The sequence below is a fragment of the Mauremys mutica genome, chromosome 11 (assembly GCF_020497125.1).
Source record: "Mauremys mutica isolate MM-2020 ecotype Southern chromosome 11, ASM2049712v1, whole genome shotgun sequence".
NCBI lineage: Eukaryota > Metazoa > Chordata > Testudines > Geoemydidae > Mauremys > Mauremys mutica.
In genome coordinates, this window is record NC_059082.1 from 69045611 (window position 1) to 69071767 (window position 26157).

Sequence of the window (26157 nt, forward strand, 5' to 3'; positions counted from 1 at the left end):
TAAAATGGAAATACAGAGAAAAAACAAAAACCAACCATCAGGTCACGCTTCCTTTAATTCCATTATTTATTTATTTTTATATGGACTCTGTAAACAAAGTGGTGAGATTCATGAGTATTTTGGGCTGACGTGGCCATTTTGATAGCCAAAGAGATGAAAATGTCAGTCCATGGGCCTGATCCTGCAAAGGGTTGAGCTCTGTGGGCCTGATCGGAAGCCCTTTGGAGTTTGATTCCTAATGGGTGTTGGCTCAGAACCTATATGCAGTTCAAATTCTCCTCCCGCAGCAGATTTACACCAGTGTAACTCCATCGACTTCACTGGAATTACTCATGATTTATCCAGGATAAGTGAGAAGAAAATCAGGACCAACAACTTGGCTTTTCTTTTTGTTGTGCGATGAACGTAACTGACCGAATTGGACACACACCTGAGTCGGGCTAATAAGTACCACCTCAGTATACATGGCACAAATAAATAGATCTTTATTTTCAATAAATATACACTCTCCATCATACCAGACAATATGCCATGAAAAAATGTACAGAAGCATCCAACAGAACAGACAGCTTGATTGTAGCTAAAACTCACTCAGTGGTTTGAAAAACTACCTTGTTTAGTACATAAAACACAGAAAGACCCACTGCAGCCTGCTAAGAAGGGAATGAAAACCGGGTGTTGTTTTGGGTGTTCTTACTGCAAAAGCTCCCAAAGCAGGATCTTTTGCACAACATAAGAAAGGTCTTTAAAACTTGCCATGGCTTTTTCAGAATACACTTGATTGAAAAGGTTTATTTTGCTATATCATACTCTATCTACTTTACATACAGAGATTGCTATATTAGAGCGGCAGGGTCTCATTACTGACATAACATTAGCTCCATGTTATACATGGTTGTATGTGAGGGTCTGTGTGTGTAACACTGCACATGCACACACACAAACACATACACACACCCAGATGCACAAAGGCACACATACATACTAACAGGAGTTTAATTTTGTTGAACGAGTACAAAGACAAAACTGGAGTTAGAAGTGATTTTACCACATGTTCTATCATTTAAAAAATAAATACTCTAACCTATTTACCACATTCACCAAAGAGAACACACAAATACTTACATCTCCAATAAAATGAGTCATTGATCGGTACTGTAAGGGTAGCGGAGGCAACTCAAAAAGTTTCCAGTTAACTCAGAATCTCCATGGCAGATCAGCCTATAATCTGCTCTGCAATACGCTGGAGCAGGTAAAGAACGCTTCTGCGTTAATAGTGACCTTTTGAATAATCTCCATTACAATGTACATGGATTAAAAACAGTGGTGTGGATGCAGCAGATGATGCAAATAGTAACAGGTCCAACAGGCCACATTAGTAGTGACCCTGCAAAAACAATGGGCACAGGAACAAATGATACATGGTTTGCATTATGAAGGTCCACTGAGGCACGTAGGCTAACGCAGCCAGTTTGTTACCAGCAGCTGTAACAGTTACTTTCAATTCCATGGCAATCACATGGGAGCGCGTGTGGGTTTGATTTTTTTCCCCCTCAGTTGTTTGCTTGTGTTGGTGATGAAGGACCATTCTCACGTCACCTCAAGAGATGCTGGCGAGACGCGATCGCACTCCGCCCTGGACCGCAGGCTGTGCCATTGCTCCACGGCTGTCCGATGGGAACTGAGCATTCGACGCCAATGGTTTGACTCTGGTGAGCCTGTCGAATACTGACCGATCACAATCCTTCCAACAAAGTCATTGCTGCTTTTCACGTTGTGGCCGTAAACTGAAGAAACAGAAACGAAAGCGGATCAAGATCAACACCTACAACAAACATCCCCATCGCATCTACAGAAAGCCGCCTTTCTCTCGGTTACTAACACCACCTTCGGTGAGTGCAGAACTCCCACCAGGCAGCTGGGACCATTTTAAGAGCCGAAGAACCATTTCGCAGTTGGAATTGTACAGGAATGAATCCAGGTAAATTGCAGAACTTATGTACAAACCAAGAAATCCTCATATCCCCACAGCACAGCTCGGAGCAGAATAATGCAGCAAAGGAAGGGAATGATTCACAGGGAATCTAGAGCAGTCAAAAAAAGGAGCTGAGTAGCAAACGGTCCTCAAGAGTGAGATCCTGGCCTCACAGATTGGGGAGTTTTGCCATTGACTTCAATAGGGCCAGGATTTCATCACTAGAGAATAACATCAGAATAATGCAAGGGAACAACCCAGAGGCCACTGAAATCAATGGAAAAAGACTCCTCCTGACTTTGATGAGTTTTGGATGAGGTCCTAAGATTAGCAGCACCTTTGGCAGAAGGAAAGAAGGAATCTTCCTGCAGTAAACGTCTGTGGTGATCAAATGTATTTTTGTATTAGACCATATGCCACATAGAGGACATGGACAGGGCATGGAAAATGGTATGTAAAATTCTGGTTATTGTATAGAAAAGACTTTGCAAAAATTGTAAGCAAAATACCTCAGCATTTTGGCCTACAAAAAAGGTTATGCAGACCTGGTTAGCTGCTTGGAAAAAATAAATGTTATTTTATAGATTAAAATAAGATTCTAATCTGAGATGGATACCTTGGCGGGGAACAAATTGGAGCTTGTTACAGTGATATTTAGAAAACAGAAAAAGTAAAGGGAAAAACAACTAGCTCATACACAATTATAGTAGAATTTTTTAATGTAAAAAGAGGTTGAGATTTTGGTACAAACCCACTCTAAGGATGAAACAGGTAAATATAGTGAAGGATTTTAAGTGAATGGATGCTATGTATACTCCTTTCATTTTCTAGTTGCAAATGTGCTAATAAAAATTACCAGAGATCTCGATCTATAGAAAACAATCAGACATGACAAGGCTGTCCAGTGTGATGTCTATAAAGGGCCAATTTTCAGTAATTATCACTAGAGCTACTTGTTAAAAGTCCAGCTAAGCAACAAAAAGGGAGGAATAAACCTAATATCCTGTTCCTTCTATTAACCTCCCATAGTGGAACAAATGGCCACCCACAGCAACAGAAATCATAATTATGCAATATAAAGGCATGACCCTGGAAAGCAGGGAGCACTCCCGTGAGATTGGATTGAGGGCACCCAGCAGCTTGCAGGACAAAGTCCTCCATCAGTGCAGTAGGAAGGTGGATGAAAGGGTTTGAGAAAGCCAAAGGCTTTGTCTACACTAACACTTTTGTTGGTCAGAGGTGTGAAAAAAACACACCCCTGAATGACATAAGTTTCACCGACAAAAGCGCCAGTGTGGACAGCGCTATGTTGGTGGGAGACGCTCCCTTCCGCCGGCACAGAGCGGCTACACAGGAGACTTTACAGCGGTGCAGCTGCAGCGGTACAGCTCCATAGTGTAGGCATAGCCAAAGTCAGAGGGTTCCCAGGCACTGGCTAGAATCAGAAGGACCAACAAAAAACCTTTAAAACTGGATGGATTTCTAGACTTCCAGTATAAAGTGATACAGAATGTAACTCTTCCAGGGGATTAATGGAGGCAAGTTACCAAGCACTGGATGCTCTATCCCTATTCCGTACAAGTGTCTTTTTATGATTCTATATTTGCTATTATACTAACACCACTCGGTAAATATGCTAATTAACTATGTATGATGTACTATTCTTAGCATGCAGCAGGGATGGCCTTTGGCTTGTAAAGGCCTGAAGCCCTGGGCTTCCCCTTTTGTCCTGTTGGCTAATACATCATGCTGCCTCAGGCTGCTAACTCAGGGCCCGATCTGGCTCCCATCAAAGTCAGTAGGGGATTGGACTGAGGTAGTGCCAGACAAAGGGTTGCATACACAAAGTGCCATCTGCAGAAGGGGGAAGTTTACTCAGGAATCTCCAGACAAAATTCCTGACTCGTCATCACCTGGGGAACAGGGTTTTGCAAGGACAGGGCATAGACCTGAACCTTTGCACTGTTCCCTGGGGCCTTCTCCCCTCACGGCACAGGTAAGCACAGCTTACATACCAGACCCTGACATCCGTGGAGCAGGAGATACAGCTGCAACTATCAACATGAACTCCCACAGCAATTCCCAGTGGAGCTCTGCCCCAACCAACAAGCCATTCCCTCTAAACCTGCAGCTCTCCGAAGGCATGATGTTCCCTAGGGAGAAACAGAGAATAATGCCTGTCTATAATGCCAGCTCCCATTTTCTCTGATACTTATGGTATATCCAGATGTACCTGATGTTCTATCAAACTATTCTGGAATATTTCTAGTTGACACTACTAAAATGCATAAAAGTTTTGTCTCTCAAATACTTGACAGTCCTAGTTTAGAAACAGTTAATATCATTTTGCTGAGCCTGTGCTATAAAAACAATATGAGCTCCAAGCATGGAGGGCAGTGTCTGAAAATTCCACTTTAAAACTCTGAATGCCGTGTGTGTCTTTAAACTACAATCAATATTTTAATTTGATTTATACACCAATACAGGAGGTCAGATTCTGGTCTCAGCTACACCAATGGAGATCTGGAGTAACTTGATTCGCTCTAAGGGAGCTACTGCAAAGGAAAGGATGGTGTGATGAAAATCAGCCCTGTTTTCTGTGGAATGGCCATGCATGCAAGGCAGAATTTCAGACTATCCATCTCTTTAACTAGTACACAGCCTGTCGGAGTTATTAATGAGTTCTCATAGAAGGCAATGCATCTCAAACATGCCCAGCAGGACTATGAGAAATGCCTGAAAGATCTCAAGGGGGATTTATTATCTGACAGTAAACAAACATTATGCAAAAAACAACAACAAAAAGCCCCCCAAAACACACCCTCGCCCAACTTCTATAACGGTATTTTTTTTCTCTTTGTTTCAACAACAAAAGAGGAAGCAGAACCCTGAGACACAATACCATGTAATTTAAACCATCAGGGATAGGATGTTCTACACTAATTAATCAAAGCACAGACTAGCAAATGCAAAGTGTTCCAGGCAATAAAAGGTTCCTTAACAATCAGTTAATGTGGACTGTAAACTGAGTAGCTGAGTATTGTTCTGGTGAAGCTAGGCAGATTGGATTGCAGTGATTTTATGTGCCCAAGTTGAAACCTTGCCTTTTAAAGTATATACACTTCAAACCATTTTCTTTAATTCCAAGAGAACTACCTGAGGGTATAGCACTCATCTCCCAGCCTAACTACCAAAAGGAGAATTCCAGTCCTTATCTGGTAGTGTCAGATAATTAGCATATTGAATCGTTAGGGTAGCAATATGCTAATTATACTACAGCTTACTACTACCATTATTAGTACTGCTATCACTGGTAGCACTGGTGCGGTTTCGCGATTTCTGAAAAAAGGGAAAAGAAATTTCCTGGTGTTCACCTCCAGAATGGATGTTAGACTTACTTCAATTAGGTGGCATTTTAGGACTGCAACAGATAGCCCTCTCCTCTACTATCATGTCTACAAACAGTCTCAATGAATTCACATCTTGAGATAATAAAGGCTGCTGCTTGCTAAGATAAAACATCTTTGTCTGCCAAAAATTCAGCTCCATTTATCAGTCCATGAGCTCATTTTAAAATTCTAGGCAGTTCATCATTGGGAGCTAATTGTTTTATTCTACTGTTAAAACTGTCAGCATTTGCTTGGTAAACCATCTGTAATGGCTCAGAGGAGCAGAACTGCTTAACAGGCACCACCAATCAGAAGGCTCTAAAGATACAGCTGTGAAATTAAGCCTCTTTTTAATCAGATCCAAGCGCTGAATTTCTTTTCCTGCTAATTTTGTTTCTTACAAGAACAGCTTGGGAAGAGAAACTGGAAGACTCCATACACAGGGGTAAGAGAAGCTCAAAATAAAAATGGGATCTTTGTAGACTGCACCAGTCGTCCAGCAGATTGTACCAGTCAGATGTGTTATACGTTTCCCTCACTGGGTGTATGTTATAATGTGCTTCATCTCTCAACTACAGAGGAAGAAACTCTTGTTCATTACCTGCTTTCAAAGTAGAACTTCCTTTATCAGCATGCCAATTAAGCACTGCCTGGTGCACTGATAAGGGTGTGCTGGCCATTCTCCCTTCTCTACACTATTTATGCTCTCTTAGTAATTGCACACACAGAGGGTTGCTTTAAAAGGGAAACAGCACATGTTCTCCTTTCCCAAGGTGTATATATACTCAGAGTGCTGGTGAAGACACTCAGTTGCTTCAGACATGGCCATTGCTAGGTTTGTCCCATTATACAAGTCTCTGACCTACTTATTCACATTAAGAGAATTATAGTTATTATTAAGAGAATTATAGAATTACGACACAAGCAACCCTAGCTGGCACAGTGAGGAGACCAGAGTTGCTACTTAGCACCTCTGTGACAGGAATTACTCTGGCCAGGCAAGATTCCATAGGGAGAGATGAGAGAAGCTGACCACCAGCAATGTGTGCATCCACTATCAGACAATTAGCAATTGCTTCTAATGGCCACATCCGCGCAAGCTGAGATAGAAATGCCCCAGACACACAGACCACACATCTTTGGGAAGTTCTGAGTGAGCCAACTGCCCTGTGTACTATGGATATATCCAGCCTACCTGCCCTCAGGCCTGGGGAAGAGGCTCCAGATGCCCTCTTTCTGCCTCCCTTATGCACCAGAGTGAAGAACATAAGCACTCATAATTGGGATTGCTTCAGATGAGGCAGCTCTAAAAGAAGGCAGTGTCCAAGTAGTGCACATTCATTTGTTAAATAACACAAGGCTTGCTTCAGGGAGGTCACTGCAGCCCTAGAAGATGGGTTAACCCATAGACTTTTAAGGCCAGAAGGGGCCATCATGATCATCTAGTCTGATCTTCTGCACACAGTCGGCTACAGAACCTCACCCACCCATTCCTGTTGTAGGCCACTAACCTCTGTCCTCAACACTTGATTTAAAGACTTCAATTAAACTGGTCCTAGGTCCGCAAACCTGATAACCTAGCAGGGCTTTTTAAAGCATAAAATACAGTACTTTCCTCATCATCTGGATTTCCCCAAACTCAGCCAAGCTCTGGTTATGACCAGGTGGACACTTATTTTCCATTTTGTAATCTCTCTTCCTAACAGAAATTGCACAACCAGATCTCATGAGGTATTTCTGCACGATAGTAGTCATTGCTGTGACAACAACATCCATTTTGAGGCCAAGATAGAGCAAAAAGCAATTAAAAAAGAAGAGATCAGGTGACTGGACATACTGTGCTAATGAAACTAATTCCTTCTGTATCTGCACATACGGCAGCCGGTCATTGAAGAGATCCATTCTGAAACAAAAAGGTTCCTCTTTATCCTTTTAATGGAAATGTTGAAATATACATGAAAATTGGGTTCATTTATGTGCACTAAAAGAGCTGCATTTTGAAGGATGAACAATATGGTGCAAATAACATATTTGTATATGATGTAGCTACCTGTGTTCTTCCTAAATGCTTTTTTCCTAGCTAAAGTACTGATTGGACTTTGTCTACTGTGATGAGGTTTTCTCCAAATTCAGTTGTGACGGATGGGGACCAACGGATCCAGCCACGTAACTCCTTCCTCCCACGAGCGTCCTGTAAGTACTCCTGATGACATTGCATGAGTAAGGGGTTGCTGGATCATGCCCTTAGGCCAGTGGTTCTCAAACTTTTGTACTGGTGACCCCTTTCACATAGCAAGCCTCTGAGTGTGACTCCCCCCCATATAAAGTAAAAACACTTTTTAATATATTTAACACCATTATAAATGCTGGAGGCAAAGCGGAGTTGGGGTGGAAGTTGACAGTTTGCGACCCCCCATGTAATAAACTCGTGACTCCCTGAGGGGTCCTGGCCCCCAATTTGAGAACCCCTGCCTTAGGCCCACCTCCTACACCCAGTGTCCGGTCTGAGTAGCCAGGCTAGGCACTGGGCAGATGTGTGGAGAGACACCTCCTTCCAAGCCTGCAGAGTAACTGCTGAATGGCTCTAATAGGCTCCCTCAATGCTGTGCATGTTCCTAATGCAGAGACCCATGGTACTGGCCATTGGGAGATTCAAGCAGCAGCACATTCCCAGCAATGTTCCTCTCCTAGGCAGCCCATGCATTGCCCCCACCAGTCCTCTCTCTGCATGCTGTGACACAGGGGTCCCTACAAAGCCATGTGCTGGGGAGCAGAAAGGTTAAGCATCCTCTATGTGACATCTCTTGTCCCCTTCGCATTGGAACCATACAGCTTCACTGCTAAGAAGGCCTCAGTGCATACAGGGGACAGGGCAGTGTGTTTGCCTTAGTGAATAGGAACATTTCACTAAGGTCACAACTCCATATGGCACAGAGCATTTAATGGGACCTGTGCACCCATTTCCCCCCCCCCCCCCTCCGGAAGTAAACTCTCTCCTGTGGCATTCTCAGACCCTGTAGGCCACATTCTCAAGAGAGCTCAGCATGACACACACACACCGCGGGGATGGCTGGGGTTGGCTGAGCTCTTCTGAAAATCTGCACCTACTGTCACAATGGGAGCTGGTGGGTGCAGATCTGGTTTTGTGTGCCCACTGCCCTCTTCAAAGTCTTCTCCATGATCTCACTGGTCACATGCAGACAATCGTGTCTCCTGATCACTTGCAATTGCTTTTCATTTGGTAAATATTGCTAATAGTTTAAGGAGGTTTCTTTCTTACAAGGCCAGTTAGCCTGTGGGCAAAGTGACTCATTCCAGCCTCCTCTAGCTACACAGATGTAACTCAAACTTGTGCATAGGCTGTGCCGGTGTAAAAGATGACTTGCAAGGGTGCAGTTTATCCGGGTTTCAAACTACAATGGTGCAAAAAGAACCCAACAATGTAGGCAAGACCTAATTGAGAAGTGCAATAAAAGGGAAGCAGTAAAACAACTTTAAGGAGAAGACCCAAATGACATATTTATAATAACAGTCCCCCAGCCAGCTGCATATAGTGTCTTTAGATCCAATACAACTAAAATAAATGGTTGTTTAAAACACTACAGTACTTTGCTCTTCTAGAGGAGAGACGGCTCTTTTTTGGCTCCCTCTCATTTTGAAAATACATAGTGTGCATAATGGAAAATGAATCGACTGTATGTGGGGATAGGGTAGAAAGCAGATAGGATTAGCGAATTAACTGATTATGCACTCCAGGCTCCCTAGAAAACCAATGGAAACAGTATGTAACTCATTAGAGACCTCTTCAGTTTGCATTAACATAAAAATCAAATCTACTGGGCTCAGCACGTTTGCCACTATGTAACATTACTCTGGCTTTTGCATCCTGAATATTTTGCCTATACAGTACAGATCTAAGGGCATGGTCCTGCCATTCTTGCACAGAACTTCCACTGACTTGCATGTGGTATCATTTTGCTTCTCAAACAAGACTTTCAATTTAAGCAAGTCTTATTGAAAAGTTGGATTGGAAAGCATCAGCAAGCACAGATTTTATTAAGTTGGTATTAAAATATAGATTCCTCCTTTGAATGATCATTATAGTTATGAAATAATCTGCACAGAGGTCCTCATTCAGCAAGGTACTTAAGCATGTGCCTAACTTTAAGCAAATGAGCAGTTCCACTGAAGTCAATGGGGCCACTAAAGTCAGTGGGGCTATTTACATACTTACAGTCAGGCAGAGGCTTAAGTACCTGGTTGAGCTGGGGCCGTAAACATATAGATATCCTGAAAAATATGTCAAACTGAGTTATTTAGCAAATACTGTATCAAGTGTTAGGTATAAACAAGCAGGAACTCTGCTGCCCCCTGCAGGCAAACAGGTTCAATACCCAAGTAACAAAATAATTTAAAATTAATAAATGGAATTATTTATTAAGCACCTGATCTCAAAAGGTGCTGAGAACCCACAACTCTTACTGAAATCAATGGGACTTTCAGGTTCTAGTCAACTTCTCTCAGGATCAAGCCCTAAATCAATTACATAAAGAGATGCTGTACTAAACTGTTTAACTCCAAAGGAAAACAACAAGAGAAAATAATTAAATGAATGAATCCTTATGACTTTATAATCCACGATATAATTTCAGTAGCTTCAGGAGTCCCTCCTGGCTTCAAATGGAACATTTTCCCTCAGTTATTCTGAATTCCTCATTAATTTACCTCTACCATACGTAATTCATTTCCTAACAAATTTTACCAAAGTTTTGTTTAATGTATTTGCTTTCACATTACATATTTTAAAAGCCTTTAAATAGCTCTGTGGTTTCAGTATTGGCCAAATAAATTAAGGGTTATGTTGATATACATATATTAAATTATGATACTGAAATATAAAGATTAAGAACTGCTAAATGGTAAAATTAAGAGCTTAATTAGTTATACTTTAATAACGTATAATTATGGACAGTGAATGAGTTTAGATGAGGTAACACTTGTCTCAGCCAATGCCTCAATCTTACTTTGTCTGGCTTGAATGTTATTTTGCCATTTTTTCCCTTTTACATAGATTTTCTTAAATAATGCTATTGCTGGCAGGACAAAGGGGATGGTTTGTTCATGGCATATGCTGTGTTTTAGGTCAAAAGCAAAATTAATTAGCCTGATAAATATACAAACCTGTAATGCTCAAAGTCCTTTTCCTGGGAAAAATAAGGGCAAGATGACATGAATACATAACACAATGAAAATGGTATAAAAAGCAAAAGCTGTGTAAATTGATGCTTGCTCATATGTACAGTATGGTTAAGACAAATCCTTAATGCTAATTGGAGAAAAGCTAATGAATATGTAAATGTGGAAGCATATGCAAATCCAAACAAAGGAGGGGCCCTAACTGGAGAAATAACAGACTAGAAACTGAAGAAATGAGACAGAAGGACCAGACTGGGATCGGATGCATCAATGACCATCGTGAAGTACAGGAGAACTTCCCAGTATCCCAGAATTCAGTGACATGGGCCCCTACCTATTCCATCTTAACTATTTATCATCTGGCATAAATATATGTTCAGACACTACAACGGACAAGGATTCAGTCTGCATTTTATAAATAAAGATGAAAATTTAAGCCTGAATAGGGTGGACTCATGATTCCGTTTCCCACCTTATGGTGCCAACAACTGGTTCACAGATATGGAGCAAATTCTGCCTTCAGATATGCTGAGGCAGCTCTGTTGAAGTCAACAACTTCAGTATAACTAGAATTCAGCCTATATCATTTATCAGAGAAAAAAGAAAATCAGAGACAAGAGGCAGTGGTTTGACATTTATGAATTTGGTCTAAGCGAGTCTGTGAATTGAATGTAAAATTCATTTCTCAGAATTTTCCTTCATTAAGCTACTCTCTGCAACATCTGCTAATGTTAAACTGCAGATGGAATTTTAATCACTATAGCTAGTTATTTAAGCCTTGTGCTAATGTTGGGTTGCTGGGACTGATGGGGCAAATGTCTCTATCATCCAGCTGCTGCCTCCCACAGGATAACAATATTAACCAGCTTAAGGAAACTGCCTTGGCAAAATTATTTCCCGCTCCTAGTCCTGTTGCAAAGACAGCCCCATATGTTGGCCTGCACAGCATCTGGACAAAAGAAAACCCAAAATATGAGATTGCCCATGGGCTTTGAGAAAAAAAAAAAAGGTTTGGCTGCTGGTGCATGAAGTTGGTCCAGTAAAAGATCCTACCTCACCAACCTTGTCTCTCTCATATCCTGGGACCAACATCACTACAACAACACTGCATATTTGGAATGTGAAAGTCAGGCCTGGCCCTGGGAATTCCCTTACTGAGCCTATAAAAGTACTGCACCGGATTTTATGGGCAACATAGACTACCATGATATTGTTATGAGCTCAGTGAAACCTCGGTATGGGTTAAGTTAAAACCCAACTGAGACTGATAGGTGTGAATTCCCCAGTCAATTAACATAACTAAGCATAAGGCTGATACAGGACTCAATTAATAAAGAAGTAAAAAGGGTAATATAATTAAAGCTAATGAACATGAGGTTATGGAAAATATCAAGTTAATTTGACAGGATTTTTTTTTATGAGATTACAATTTGATTGATAAAGGCAATAGTGTTGATGTAATATGTTTATACTTCTGTAAGGTATTTTGTCACCACAGGATATTTTTATTAAAAAATTAGAACAATATAAAATTAACATGGCACAGATTAAATGGATTAAAGCTGGCTAACAGATATGTCTAAAAATATAATAGTAAATGGGGAATCATCATCGAGTGGGTGTGCTTCTAGTGGGGTTCCACAGGGATCAGTTCTTGGCCCTGTGCTATTTAACATTTTTATCAATGACCTGGAAGAAATACAAAATCATCATTGACGAAGTTTGCAGATGACACAAAAATTGAGGGAGTGGTAAATAATGAAGAGGACAGCTCACTAATACAGAGTTTGACAGAGTTTGGGAATTTTGTAGTGTTTTACATAAATAGTGTGTGCACGCCGCAGTTTCCCTGTGTGCTGCATGTTTAACAAGGTGGTGGGAGAGGGTCTGTTGTTGCAGATGACCAGGCGTGACCCTTGCCTAGCAGCTGGGTTCCCGAACAACAAGAGGCCCAGCCCAGCTTGGAAGGCAGCCAGTTCTGGCCAATGGGAGGACACTGGTCTGAGGAGAGAGGACCCCAGTGACCTGACCAACCAGTTCCAGCCAGAGAAGGAAGAGCTGTTGGGGTCGGTGATACAGGATGCCTCAGCTGGAAGGAGGGGGCTGCTGGACTAGGAAGAGCAGCTGTAGCCCAGCTGGATGCAGAACAGACCTAGATGTACTGTGCTGAGGGATGCTAGGCTTGAGAGCCCCGAAAGTTTCCTGTGCTGGGTTCAGATGCTCAAGAAATCTTTCTGTTTTACACTGGCTGAGAACCACTCCAGTCTAGAGATCAGAGAGGCATTATTCCCTCTAGGGGTGGAGGCCCCAGGGGTCCAGAGTGAGTGGACTCCCTGAGGGGGCCCACGGCGAGAGACAGGTGTACTGATGGCCATAGGCGCCGACTCCGTGGGTGCTCTGGGGCTGGAACATCCACGGTGAAAAATTAGCGAGTGCTCCACACCCACCGGCAGCCAAGCTTCCCCCTCATTCCCCCCACAAGTGCACCATGTCCCCGCTCCTTCCCCTCCCTCCCAGCGCTTCCCGCCCCCCCGCTGCCTAACAGCTGTTTGGCGGCGCTTAGGACTTTCGGGGGGGAGGGAGGGAGGAGTGGGGACGTAGCGTGCTCAGGGGAGGAGGCGGAGAAGAGGTGGGGTGGGGCAGGGACTTGGGGGAAGGGAGTGGAATGGGAGCGGGGTGAGGAGGTACAGGGGCGGGAGGAGGCAGGGCAGGTCGGGGTCGAGAACCCACTGGGCAGAGGGGAAGTTGGCACCTATGCTGAAGGCTCAGAGAGGTGCAGTTCCAGGAGGCAGAGGAATCTCGGAACAAAGAACGTAGGATATATTTACAGGATGGGAGACTCTATCCTTGGGAAGCAGTGACTCTGAAAAAGATTTTGGGGGGTGGAGGGTGAATAATTAGCAAACATGAGCTCCCACCATGATACTGTGGTCAAAAGGACTAATGTGATCCTTGGATGCATAAACCGGGGAATCTTGAGTAGGAATAGAGATGTTATTTTACCTCTGTATTTGGCACTGGTGGAATACTGCATCCAGTTCTAGTGTCAACAATTCAAGGATGTTGAAAAATTGGAGAGGGTTCAGAGAAGAGCCGCAAGAATGATTAAAGGATTGAAAACATGCTTTATAGCGATAGACGCAAGGAACAAAGAGAAGGTTAAAGGGTGACTTGATTATAGTCTTTAAGTACCTATTAGGGCAACAAATATATGATAATGGGCTCATCAATCTAGCAGAGAGAGGTGTAACACAATCCAATGGCTGGAAGTTGAAGCTAGGCAAATTCAGACTGGAAATAAGGCGTGAATTTTTAACAGTGAGGCTAATTAACCATTGGAATCATTTACCAAAGGTTGTGGTGGATTCTCCATCAGTGGCAATTGTTAAATCCAGATTGGATGTTTTTCTAAAAGATCTGCTCTAGGAATTATTTTGGGAAAGTTCTCTGGGCTGTGCCATATAGGAGATAAGACTAGATTATCAGAATGGTCTTTTCTGGCCTTGGAACCTATGAGAGTCCTCACCTAAGACAAAGAGTGTGTGAACCCACCCAGGAGTTTTGCTGAATATTGTTTTCGGTGAGGGATGCGTAGACAGAACAGATAAAAAATCTGGGGGCGAGAGAGAGAGAGCGAGCGCCTGAAGGAACAGCTGAAAGCACATGGCTGACTCTGGAAGAAATATGGGGAGAGGTTTTTGGAACAGTAGTGCAGGCTGAAACGAACGCTCTTAGTGCTGCCACCAAAAGACAGTATTTCCTGCTATTTGATTCCTTGTGCGTTCAGAGACACAGGGTTTTGTACATTCTTTGCAAACAAATAAAATCACACCAAAGAAATATCTGTCACCAATTTCTCCTCCTAACTGGAACAACTTACTAGACCCTGAATTTTTGCCTAGCCATTTGGGTCAAATGGGGCAATAATATTCTATGTCAAAGAGGCAGCCTCTACAAGTGCAGTGATTATATTCTGGCATGTCCACCTCCAGTTCACATTCAATGTCATCTACTCATGGTAATGCTGATAATGCTACACAAACCCTAGAAGGTTCTCCCATACATATTCGCTATTACGTATTCTTGGGAGGGAGAACAAGGCACCCTTATAGCACAGTGCTGGACCCCTAAGTAGCAAGAAAAGTGACAGGTATCTGTGCTTACAAGATCTTGAATACAGCCAGAAATGACACCACAGGGAATATGATCCCAGGATGAATCAGAACAAAATACTAGCTATACCAATGTATCATTTTTCCAGTTTAAAAAAGAAGCTGGTAAAGGGAATACATGCAACTTCACATGAGAGTAGGCCCAATCATTTCCTTTTCTTACCATCTATTCCCTGCGCCATTGGACCTGAGCCCAGCTAAGCACTTAAGCATGTGAGTGACTTTAAGCATATTTCTATATTTCAAAGGGATTACTCATATGTCTAAAGGTACCATCTGCTTAAGTGCTTTTCTGGATCAAGACCTGGCTGCATATGCAGCCCACTCTCCCCACCCCACCCAGCCACCTATGAGACCAAACTGAAAGAATTGTTGTCTGTGGTGATGTTACAATTTGTAAACCTTGACAGAATAAAGACAGAATAAATCCATGCTAACCTCCAATTCTTTAGAAACATTGCATGACACCAGTGTTAATCAAATGGACGGGGACAAAATTAACAGTGAAAGATGCTTTATTTGCAGTCATTCCTGTGTGTATTACAAACAACAGAGAGGGGGGAAAATCTCTATGAAATGCTACTTGACACTTTCCTGTTAAGTAGCACTTCATGGCATTCACAGCAGCAAAACAATTATCCAAGAGGGGATGTTTTTTTCTCTGGGCCCTATTGTTTGTTTTCTAATCAAGCAGGCAAATAATATTGGAATTCACAGGAATTTACCTAATGACCAGATAAACCTTTCAACTATTGGGGTTGTGCAAACATCATGCTCTGTAAAACTATCCGTGCACTACAGATTAGAAACAGGGTGTTTGTTACAAACACAGGTGTAGAGAACAAAGAGGCTTATATAGTGTGAAATAAAAATCAAAAGGATGCTGTGCAGAAGAGTTTGGAATCTATTCCACTGCATTCACACAGAATTCAGCTGCTGTATCAGTTCTTTGTATTTTCTTTCCCCTCTATTTCTAAATCGATTTGAATAAAACAGATGAGCGTGACCAGATTCTCCTTTCGCTTGCACTGGTTTTATACTGGGACAAATCCACTGATTTCACCCAAAGTTAGTCCTGACTTATACAGGTGAAAGCAAGAGCAGAAACAGGGCCCTTGGGATTAATCCTGAGCTGCACAGAGCTCATGTTTGCAGCAGATGGGCAAGGAGGCAAAGACTGTTCAAAGCCACCTTTCTACCTCCCCAAATCCTAGGGGTGGTTGGGATTGAACTGGTGCTGGGCTCTGATGCCAGAAAGGATGACCAGAGCCTGGAGCACAGCCGCTCTTCTCCTTCTGCCCCCTGGAACACCTCCTCCTACCCCAGAGTGCTCTCTATACAGCAGGGTGGAGGCACCAGGAGAGCTGGTGCAAAGGGGGCTAGCATCAGCTTTATGCTAGTTGAGGATTCCACCTGCATTCAGGTTTAAGGTCCCTTTGCACCATCCCGTAGGCGCAATGGGACCCTACATGGGCTGACAATTTGGTTCTGGGTGGCTACACCTCACCTGACATTTTAGGGCCAAATCCTGCATTCCTATTTCAGGCAAAACTCCCCCTGAAGTTGGGTGAAAGAATGCAGGATCAGACCCGCGTGCTTCAGGCATCTTTGCCCGGCTTCCAAACACAACCAGTGGCTTTGTTTACAGATGTGATCTGGCTCTGAGGACCCAGCAGTAGGGCTGTATATGGTAAGCCTGAGCATGCAAACACACAGCACAGCGTAGCCTCCAGCCATCTGCATGTCTAGCAGAATAAGCTAAACTTGAAGGGGCATATTTTCAGGCAGTTATGAGGCCAGGGCTTATGCCTGCATTTTGTCACCTGCACAGTGACTAGGGTTGCCAAGTTTCTAATTTCTGAAAACTGGACAGTACAGCAGGAGAGCCAGAACCTCCCCATCTCTTCCCCCGGGGCCCTGCCCCTGCTGTACCTCATCCCCCAACCCCCGCCCCCATCACTCTCAGCTCTCCCCCATCCTGTTTCCTCCTCCCTCGGTCCTGTCCACCTACCTCCCCGCAACCAGCTGGGCTCCCTCTGCTCCGGAGCCTGCCCACCCACAAGATGCAGGTAGGAGGTGGCCTAACCTAAGCAGGGGCTGGCATGGGCTAATGACCCAACGGCTCCTCCATTGCCGCCCCTCTCCCATCTGTGGTAACTGGACTTTTGGTGTCCGGTCAGTACATGTGACTGGACACTGTACAGGTCCCCTTTCAACCGGACTTACCGGCTGAAAACTGGACACCTGACAACCCTACCAGTGAATCACAGGCATCAATATGAGTAGTTACTCCTCTAACTTCTGGATTTACAAACTCCCTTTGGGGTGCCATGCCTCAGATCCACACTCAGAACGGAACTGTGGGTGCATTTTTGCAGGTACAAATTGACATTGCAAAAAGAGAAGCCTTTAACTCCAAAAATTGTTCCTAGTACCAGAAAATGTCAGGGATCACATTGAAACCCAGTTCCAGATAGAATATCTGTGCTAATTTTAAAACCATCGCAGGAAAGGTAATTATGTTATCAATTTCACTGCAGACAGTTTTATTAGGAGAGAAGCAGCACTGAAAACAAACTAAGGAGATAAAGGAATCTGATGGGAAAGAGAAATGTAAAAGCCATATTTACATATGAAGAGTCTTGAATGTAATCCATTATTGCCTAGCCTTCCTTTGGAGGCAAATTGGATAATAGAGCGAATCCTTCAATACAGTAGCGCCATTGCTATGTGGCATCTTAAAGTCAATGGTCTCTGGGTTACAGAGACAGACTCTGCCACCACATTCACATATATTATGTGACAATTATGGAAGCAAAGATAAATATCAGATTGAATGACAATGCTTTCCACACTCAGTATTCTAGCTACTGATACTTAGAGAGTTTTAGGGCACAGAGCATAGAACAGATACAGCCTAATAAACTGTAATGAATCCTTTCACCATAACAAACAAACACAAGACAGATAAGCCAAAGAGGCAGAGAGGCATAACACAGTACAAATAAATGCACTTGCAAAATTGGCTAGTAAATCAGCTTGTAAATAGGAGTTTTACTAAGTTCTTTTTATTATGCCAGACTCAACAAAGGAATATTAAATATAGGCAAAAACAGTTTATTTTGTACTATGGCAAACGGGGGTGGCTCTAGGCATTTTGCCGCCCCAAGCACGGCACGCAGGCTGCCCTCGGCGGCAGAGCGCCCCCCGCGGCTTGCCACCCCAAGCACGCGCTTGGCGTGCTGGGGCCTGGAGACGCCCCTGATGGCAAAAGTTGTATATACTCTGACATTGCACACCTTATTAACACATTCAATTGAATTTGAGAGTCTAATTTTACCTTCTGATGAGATGATGCCACACTGACCAAGGTACTGCAACTGTGCTGCTCCACAAGGACTTCTTGTTTTCAGAGGTATTAATTTGAAAGAATATTAATGTTCTTTCACTCCCTTATTTAACTTATTAAACCATTCAGCATGATATAAGGAGCCAAATTTATCCCTGGAGTAACTCCACTTACTTAGTGGAGTTATAGCAAGGATCAATCTGGTCAAGTTGTCTAGACCCCGTAGGGTGACCAGATGTCCCAATTTTATAGGTACAATCCCAATTTTGGGGTCTTTTTCTTATATAGATTCCTATTACTCCCCACCCCCTTTCCCGATTTTTCACACTTGCTATCTGGTCACCCTAAGACCCGGACTGCCTGCTGTGCACTTAACTTCATTGGCCACATCCTGAAGTACTTACTGAGGGCTGGATCCTAGAGGCTGCTGAGTGAAGCATAGAGAGCCGCAGGGCTAGAACTCTACATCCCAAGGCTGCTCAGCACTTGTGCAGGGAGGCTTGTGCAGGGTGTGAAAAAGTGCAGGCAGAGCTCAGCAGCATGAGCGAGCGTCTATTGCACTCGCTGGGGAGTAAGGGGCTTGTGAGGGACATGCCGAGGATAGAACGAGATCAGGGCATTCTTGTTTAGGTATAATCCAGTGAACGCAAACAATGAGCACAGCTGCCGTTTGGGGGATTTTCAATTACTCTCTTTGCCAGCCAGTAGTGGCTACTTCGATGAGACTGAGTATGGCAAAACTAAGGGCCAGCCGCTGTCAGAACTGCTTCCAAAGCACTGCCTCACTGTCACCGGGGGCCCAACAGCCAGCAGTGCCTGCTCCCCTCAGCTAACTTTCCCCAGGAATAATGACCGGTTTCAGAGTAGCAGCCGTGTCAGTCTGTATCCACAAAAAGAACAGGAGTACTTGTGGCACCTTAGAGACTAACAAATGGGTGTTACCATTGTTTCATGTTCTCTGTGTGTATATATATATCTTCCTACTGTATTTTCCACTGCATGCATCCGATGAAGTGGGCTGTAGCCCATGGAAGCTTATGCTCAAATAAATTTGTTAGTCTTTAAGGTGCCACAAGTACTCCTGTTCTTTTTCTCCATGAAGTGAGCCTCATGACCACACTCAGCCAGCTCTCTCAAGCCTCACTACCCCACTCTGCAGGATCAAGCCCTTTCGTCCTTACTTAGGCGTAACTTCCATTTAAGTCGATGGCACCCCTGCCTGTCACCCCTGCAGGACTATGGCCCACAGGCCATAACTTTCAGGGAAACAAAATTTTGACGGGGTTACCTGCTCCACGCTAGCCAAAAAAACATGCCGTTACCTTCACCTCTTCCCTAATGGCTTGCCAATCGCCAGCTTGTGAAGGGTGCCAGTGCTGCTAACACACACGAAGACTGGATTCAACAGGACGGCTTGGGGGCTGGTAACAAGAGGCAGATTCTTCCTCCTCTAGGACACCGTTTCAAAATCAGTATAGAACCGTTAGTGGCTGAAAGTCAGCGCTACCAGAAAGCAGTGTGGTGGGCTGCTGTACTGGTACATTACAAGAGTCAAGCAAATCAGTTGAGACTCTTGCCCTGCTACAGTACAGTCCTATGAACAGAGGATACAGCTTTGTCCTGAAAAGTGATGAAGTACCGTAACATTTAAAAAGGAAGCCCCCTGAGCAAGCATCCTTTGCTAAAATGCCAGATGCACTGCAGGCTGGCCGTCATGGAGAAAGTTATGCCGTGAATGATAAGTCATGGGATACTGTGGTTGTTTCTCCATCATTTCAGTGCTTATCCAACAGTATAATACCAGACAGGTGGACAGACTAAGAGGATTCCTTTTCAAAACACACTTTACATCCTAGAAACAAGGCTATAATTATTACAGAGCTCAACAGAAGGCAGAGTCACTTCCTCATATGTTTCCCATTTATTGTCTATGTGTCCCTGAACAACCAACACTGTGCCCCCAGGACCACTGTTCGCTTTCCCTACATGTTCTAGTAATACCATTAGGATCACATTCTGAAGCCTCAGGGACCTGGAAGAATGACCAGCCAGGAACACGGGAGGTGCTGACAGCAACTATGTGCTCTTGTTAGACCTCCAGATCAAGGGCCATAGGGTGTGTGATGCACAAATTCATGAATGCTGAGTTAAGGATATTTTAAAAATCCTGACATAAAAGGCCAAATTATGATCTAAATGCAACGAGTGCAAATCCTAAGTGACCCCACTTACATCAATGGAGTTTTCTTTGCCTGTGATTGAACTACACAGATTTAATGGAACTCAGATGTTTCAGAAACAGCACCCTCCACTGGACCCAGGCTACCTGTGATGAGCTAATTTAAGGGGAATGAGCCCATCAAGGTAGGGAGTTCAATAATGAAAGCCTGGCCCTGATAAAAGGCCATCAAGAGTATGTCTACACAGCAACAAAACAGCCTGCGATGAAGTCTATAAAATTGCACTGTAAACGTGAGGCTGGAGCCTGAGCTCCAGGACCCCACAAGGGGGGAAGGTTCCAAAGCCCAGGCTCCAGCCCAACCCCAAACCTCTACACTGCTCTTTTATAGCCCCACAGCCTGAGCCAGCCAAGGCTGTTTTATTGCAGTGTAGACAGACACCAAGGCTCAGCTCCAGGGAGGTGCTCACGGAGTCTCTCCTGAGGGAGCAGAACTCCCAAAGTCCACAGGCCCCAAGAAGAGGAAGCTGTGCAAACCCTGAGCCAAGGGGGGGAGATTTCATGTCAAGTTTATTTGTGTTTACTAAAGTATAATCCCAGGAAGGGAATTTTGTCTCACACCATTTTGGACTGTATGGAGTCCTTAAGGGGTCCTGAGAGAAAAGAATCTCAGGCAGAGAGTGCCTGCAGCACCACACTAGAGCTGGAGAGGAAGGGCGTGCCCTGTGACAGCACTGAAACGTAATTTTTAATGGCGGTTGCTTAGCAGCAAGATAGCTATCCCTGTCTGTAGCTAGATACTTATACAGCTCCCATCACCACAGTATCAGAGCGCCTTGCATGTATTTTAAAATAGAAATAATCTCATTTTCTTATTTCCCAGCCTGGAAGAGAAATAGCTTGATTTGCTTACAGGTAGAGGGGGGTGTTTATTTTGTTTGGGTATGAAAGCAAGAGGCTCCCTGTGTGTCTAAATGTGTGAAGAAATTTTTGACAGAAAACTATGCTTTGGAAATGAGCTATGCACATTGAGAGCTGGGTCATGTTCTGGCCCCACACCTAACACAGTTTGCAACCCCTGCAAACTGGCAGTTAAAGGGGATGTTGACATTTAACTACTTAGATGTTTGAAGGTCAAGTTTCCACATATTCAGGCAGCTCAAAATTCAGGTGCATTTCTGGTCATGCCTGCAGCTGAGGCCAATTTCATGCTTCAACATATGAAGCTAATTGGAAAATTTAAAGATTTGGCTCCTTATCATTACAATACCAGTGAAAAGCACCAATATCTCAGTGTCTTGATCGTGTGATTTATTTTTTTGCAATACACATCATAATCACCACTCTAATATGGCCAGAGGTACTGGAGGCAGAAGGCCTACTCCATTAACTGTGATTGCTATGAGGCAGGGACAAGACTGAATTCTATTTCCTGTTTGGTCAGCGTGGTGAGCTCAGCAGAACAGGTGACCAGATGTAGCATAGTGTTAGAACAGTGACAGATTACACTACTTCACTGTTACACTTGACTAGCCATTCCTGTCCATGTATTTTGTGTCACAAAATGGTGCCTAAAACAAGGGGTGCTGGAACAATTTTTACAGTGGGGATGCTGACAGTCATTGAACCAAACTGCAAACCCTGTATATGATGGAAACCACTTCAAGCCAGGGGTGGCGGGGGTGGGGAGGGGAGGGCACTGCACCCTCAGCACCTATGCCTAAAACAAGCATCTATCACCAACAGCAACACAGAATTTCATGGAAGCGCTAGTTCTTCTCATCAAGTTGTAATGGCTTAAAAAAGGAATAAATACCCTTAAACACAAACAGAAGGAATCTTTTTCAATAATATGTGGATGTTCAAAACCAAACCAACAACAACAAAACCCAAACCAGAAATACTCTGCAAAAATTCAGATGCAATTAAATCTCCCTTGAATCTTCCTTGGGGAGGATGGGGAAAAGAGAGGCGAAACAGGTTTGTTTTACTACTGGGCAGTGCAATTTGATTATTATTTTAGCCAAAGCAGTTTCTATCGAGCAGAAGTTAATTAGAGCCCTGGGGTAAAATTTTCAAAAGTGATTTAGGAGCCTAAGGACCAGGTGTCATAGGCAGTTAGGCATCTAAAGATGCAGATACAGCTAGGCACCTACTGGAGTTTTCATAAGCACCTAGGTACCTAATTTCCATTGAAATCAGGCACCCACCTGAACCTTTATGCAGCTAAATATCTTGGAAAATCTGGCCCTAAATCCCTATTAAAAATGGGACTTGGGCACTTTAAAAGCTGTCCCCTCAGACTGTATTGAGAAATGGCACCATGAGAAGTGGAGCTAGCCAGACTGAAACCTACAAACAATTTAGAAGTAAAGGATTTCACTGACTGTCACATAGACATACCAAAAGTTATAGCCAGATCCTGCAATCCGCAATTATACAGTGCCGACAAGCAAAAATGGCACAAGCTCCCTGCCCCACCCCTCCGCCGCCCGCTTTACAGCACATCCCTTTAAGAGCGCTCTGCTGTATTTTACATTTTAGGGTGCAGCAAGAGGATACCTGCTATGCCTCCATTTTAAGAGCAATCTCCCCGCTTCACCTCCTATTGTTTGTTACACAGACTCATGTTTAGAATGTAAACTCCTTGGGGTGGGGCCCAGGTTTCTGATTCTCTATGTGCTTGCACAGTGCCTAGCACAAAGCAATTACTAGCTATTATTTACATTATAACAGTGTTCTGATGCCTCAGTCAGAAGCAGGACCCCACTGGGCTCGGTGTTGTACAGCCATAAAGAAGAAGACGTTTCTTGCTCCAACAGCTTACAATCTAAATAGGCACAACACAGATGTGTCAGAGGAGGAAGAGAAGTGTGACAGCAGTAGGATCACATGGTTGCATTTATTCCCTTAGTGGAGGGGGTATCAAAGGATTATTGTTTTATATCAGGCAAGTGAAGAATAGATGTTAATGAGTTACTAACAGGCCATTTGCCTGGGAGGGACTAGTGCTTTGGGGGCCATCTGGACAATACTGCAATGCAAATATTATTAATATTAACAACATTAATACTTATTAACTAGCTTACAGACATGAACAACCACATTTCTTGGATTCCAAGAAGTTTCTTTCCACTTTATAATGAAGTGTCTTTTGGAAAATGATCAAAACTCAGATTAAAAAGTATAGCCCGGCAAGTTCCAGCATCGCTCTTGACGGAGGTGAGTAGGTATCTTTACATCCCCAACACTTGGAGGTATTAATCTCTAGGGTTTAAAGCTCCCTTTTTGCTTGCTTGTGTACTTGGCAGGCAATGACCCTATGGCTCCACTTGAAATTAACTGACTATAATTCTGGTGTCCAGGCCAAATTCCATCTTTCCTTTAGTAAGAGACACATGACAATTAACACGGACCATTCTTTAATAGCTGCTGTGTTTGTCTGCATAGAGCCAATCCATGGTCTGTGTGGAATTAACCAGTTGATAGCACTGGGGGCTGTCTATCAAGTGCACAAAAGGCTAAGAGAATAAAAGCACAGTGCATTTCTACCGCGCTTTGCATACAAATGCACACCTCCTAGTCAATAGGTTTGAGGCACCAAAATAAAAACAATATTCTCCACTAGCTGTTGACATGTTATTTTTTTAGTTGTACGAATATTTAAGGGTAGTGGAATGTATTAGTATCAACGGCTGCTATGCACATAGCACCTTTTAACCCAAAGCACTTTACAAACTACAGCCAACATTTTATAAGTTTTGACTGACTTTCAAATGCAGCACCCAAAAATGAAAGTCTCCACACATGTAGGCCCAGATCCACAAAGGTATTTAGGCCCCAACTGAATTGAAATTGAAATCTGTTATATCCTTGGGGCAGCCGGTGTAGGAAGCAATCACTTGAGGCCAGAGAGCAAGCAGCTAACCAAAACCTCCATTTTATTTACATATATACAGAGAGCTCCTCAGCCGGTTGAAACCGGTTGAGCTAACCCATAATAATCTAACTCAGTTGCCATAGCAACAAAACCATGACAACCAAATACACAACAAAATCAATGGAAGTTAGGAGCCCAAATACCTTTGTGGATCTGGGTCCTAGTGCCTGGGACCCCTTCCTTCTCCCATTCCTTATCATCTCTGAAAATTAGGCACAAAATGTCTCCAGTGGAGCACATTACATATAACTGTATATTCTTATATCATTTCACCAACCACTGGAGGCAGTGTAGCAGACAGACGACCAATACAGAACACATTTCACAGAAGCAGGAGGAGGAATATTTTGGCTTGTAAATGCCAAGGATTTCCATCATGGGATATATAATATTTACAAGGAGCAAATAGAATCTCAGCTTTTAAGGTCTTACTCAAAAATACCCAATACCATGAGCTATACAGAGCTCAATTTATCTGCACTACTGGGTTGCCTTTAGGTCTATGGATGCTACTGTCAAAGGCCAGTTAAATTCACGATGGATCTCAGATAAAAGATGAAGAGCAAATATAGCATCCACTGTGGATTGCCGGGCAGTGAAGCCCAATTGCTCTGGGAGATGGAGTTTCAGAAGGCAAGGCTGGAGCCAGGTGAGTAGGACATGTGAAGACTTATCCAAGAACAGAGGGCAGAGTTAATTGACCTTCAGTTACCACATTCAATGCAGGGACTGTTCCTCCCTTACAGAGTAGAATAATGATCCCTTCCTTCCACTCTGCTAGTAACTTCCCAGTAGTCCGAGCCCAGACAAAAAGTTGGTGTAATGATACAGCTATAGACTCTATGGCACACCTGAGAAATTCAGGCATTATGCTGTCAGGTCCGGCAGCATGCCTGCTTCGTGGTTTCTTTAGAGTGAACCTCTTCCAATGTAGGTACATTTACAAATGTTGCCGGACTTCTTCTTGGATAAAGCATGTTTTACCCTCAGCCTTGTTTGTCAGCAAAGATCCCGCGAAAAGTTCATTTTGGGATCAAAGTGACTGAATAGCTTTGAATGCCTGCTGAAATTTATTAGGTTTCCTTCCCTCTTCTGACTCTTTTGTCAAGTTCTCAAAATAAGCTTCAGGAGTCACTTTTGCTCACACTCAAAAAATACCTTGTAAACATTTCTGATCAGTGTCATCATGGCACTGTCTATTTATTTTGTAATATTTGAAACGTCCCACTGTACATCTGGAGCATTGTAGCATTTCAGTTCTGGGATGGCATCTACTGCTGTTCAGATGATTGTGCTTATGACTGTTCAAGCTAATTCTACGTCATCCAGGAAAGTGCCAAGTGTATCTAATTTGTTTTTCCACTGAGACAGACTACTTATTAGCAAGTGCTGAATTTTAACTGATACGTTGTGCTTTATGTCTCATGAGGGGCACATTTTTATGTTAAAATAGAGGAGTAACTGGCATTTTAGCAAAAAAGTGATGATGGTGAGCATTTGCTAGGGCTTATGCACCACTGTAGACCCAGTATGACCTTACTACGCTACGATTATGATCAATATGTGGTCCAGTTTCTCCCTCGTCCACCCATCGTTGAATATCAAGGTTTCCTGACAGATATCTAAGTGACTGAACCAACTGCCAGTGTTTGTAATGTTATGAAAAGCACAAAAGCAGAGTAATCTCAGAGTTGTCATTTATAGTTCCAGAGGAAAATGGCCCAAGAATAGTTTTGAAGCCATTTCTGGGACAACTTGGTGCAGCGTTCATATTTATGAGTATAATAAGTTCATCGTGCAGTGGAACAGATTGCGTCACAGCTGCTAGCTGCTAATAAAATTCATCTTCATTAGCATCTGTAGCTTCCTCAGTGGGAGCATACGCTACATTGATGGACAGCTGTCCATGGCAATGTCTCAACCTGGCATATAACAGTCAATCAGAAATAGAGTGCTA

General features: G+C 43.3%; 1 protein-coding gene across 9 annotated transcripts in view; it reads right to left on the reverse strand.

Moving 5' to 3' along the window:
• Nucleotides 1-511: 511 nt before the first annotated feature.
• The window catches only part of SYT17 (synaptotagmin 17), a 70835-nt gene continuing 45189 nt past the window's right edge, over nucleotides 512-26157 (reverse strand). For 8 of the 9 annotated variants that reach the window (XM_044978697.1, XM_044978696.1, XM_044978699.1 and 5 more), the window contains one exon: nucleotides 512-1787. In XM_044978697.1, the coding sequence (XP_044834632.1) occupies nucleotides 1591-1787 (197 nt within the window). In that variant the 3' untranslated portion in view covers nucleotides 512-1590. The remainder of the gene's footprint in view (nucleotides 1788-26157) is intronic. The other variant, XR_006572278.1, reaches the window with a different exon arrangement.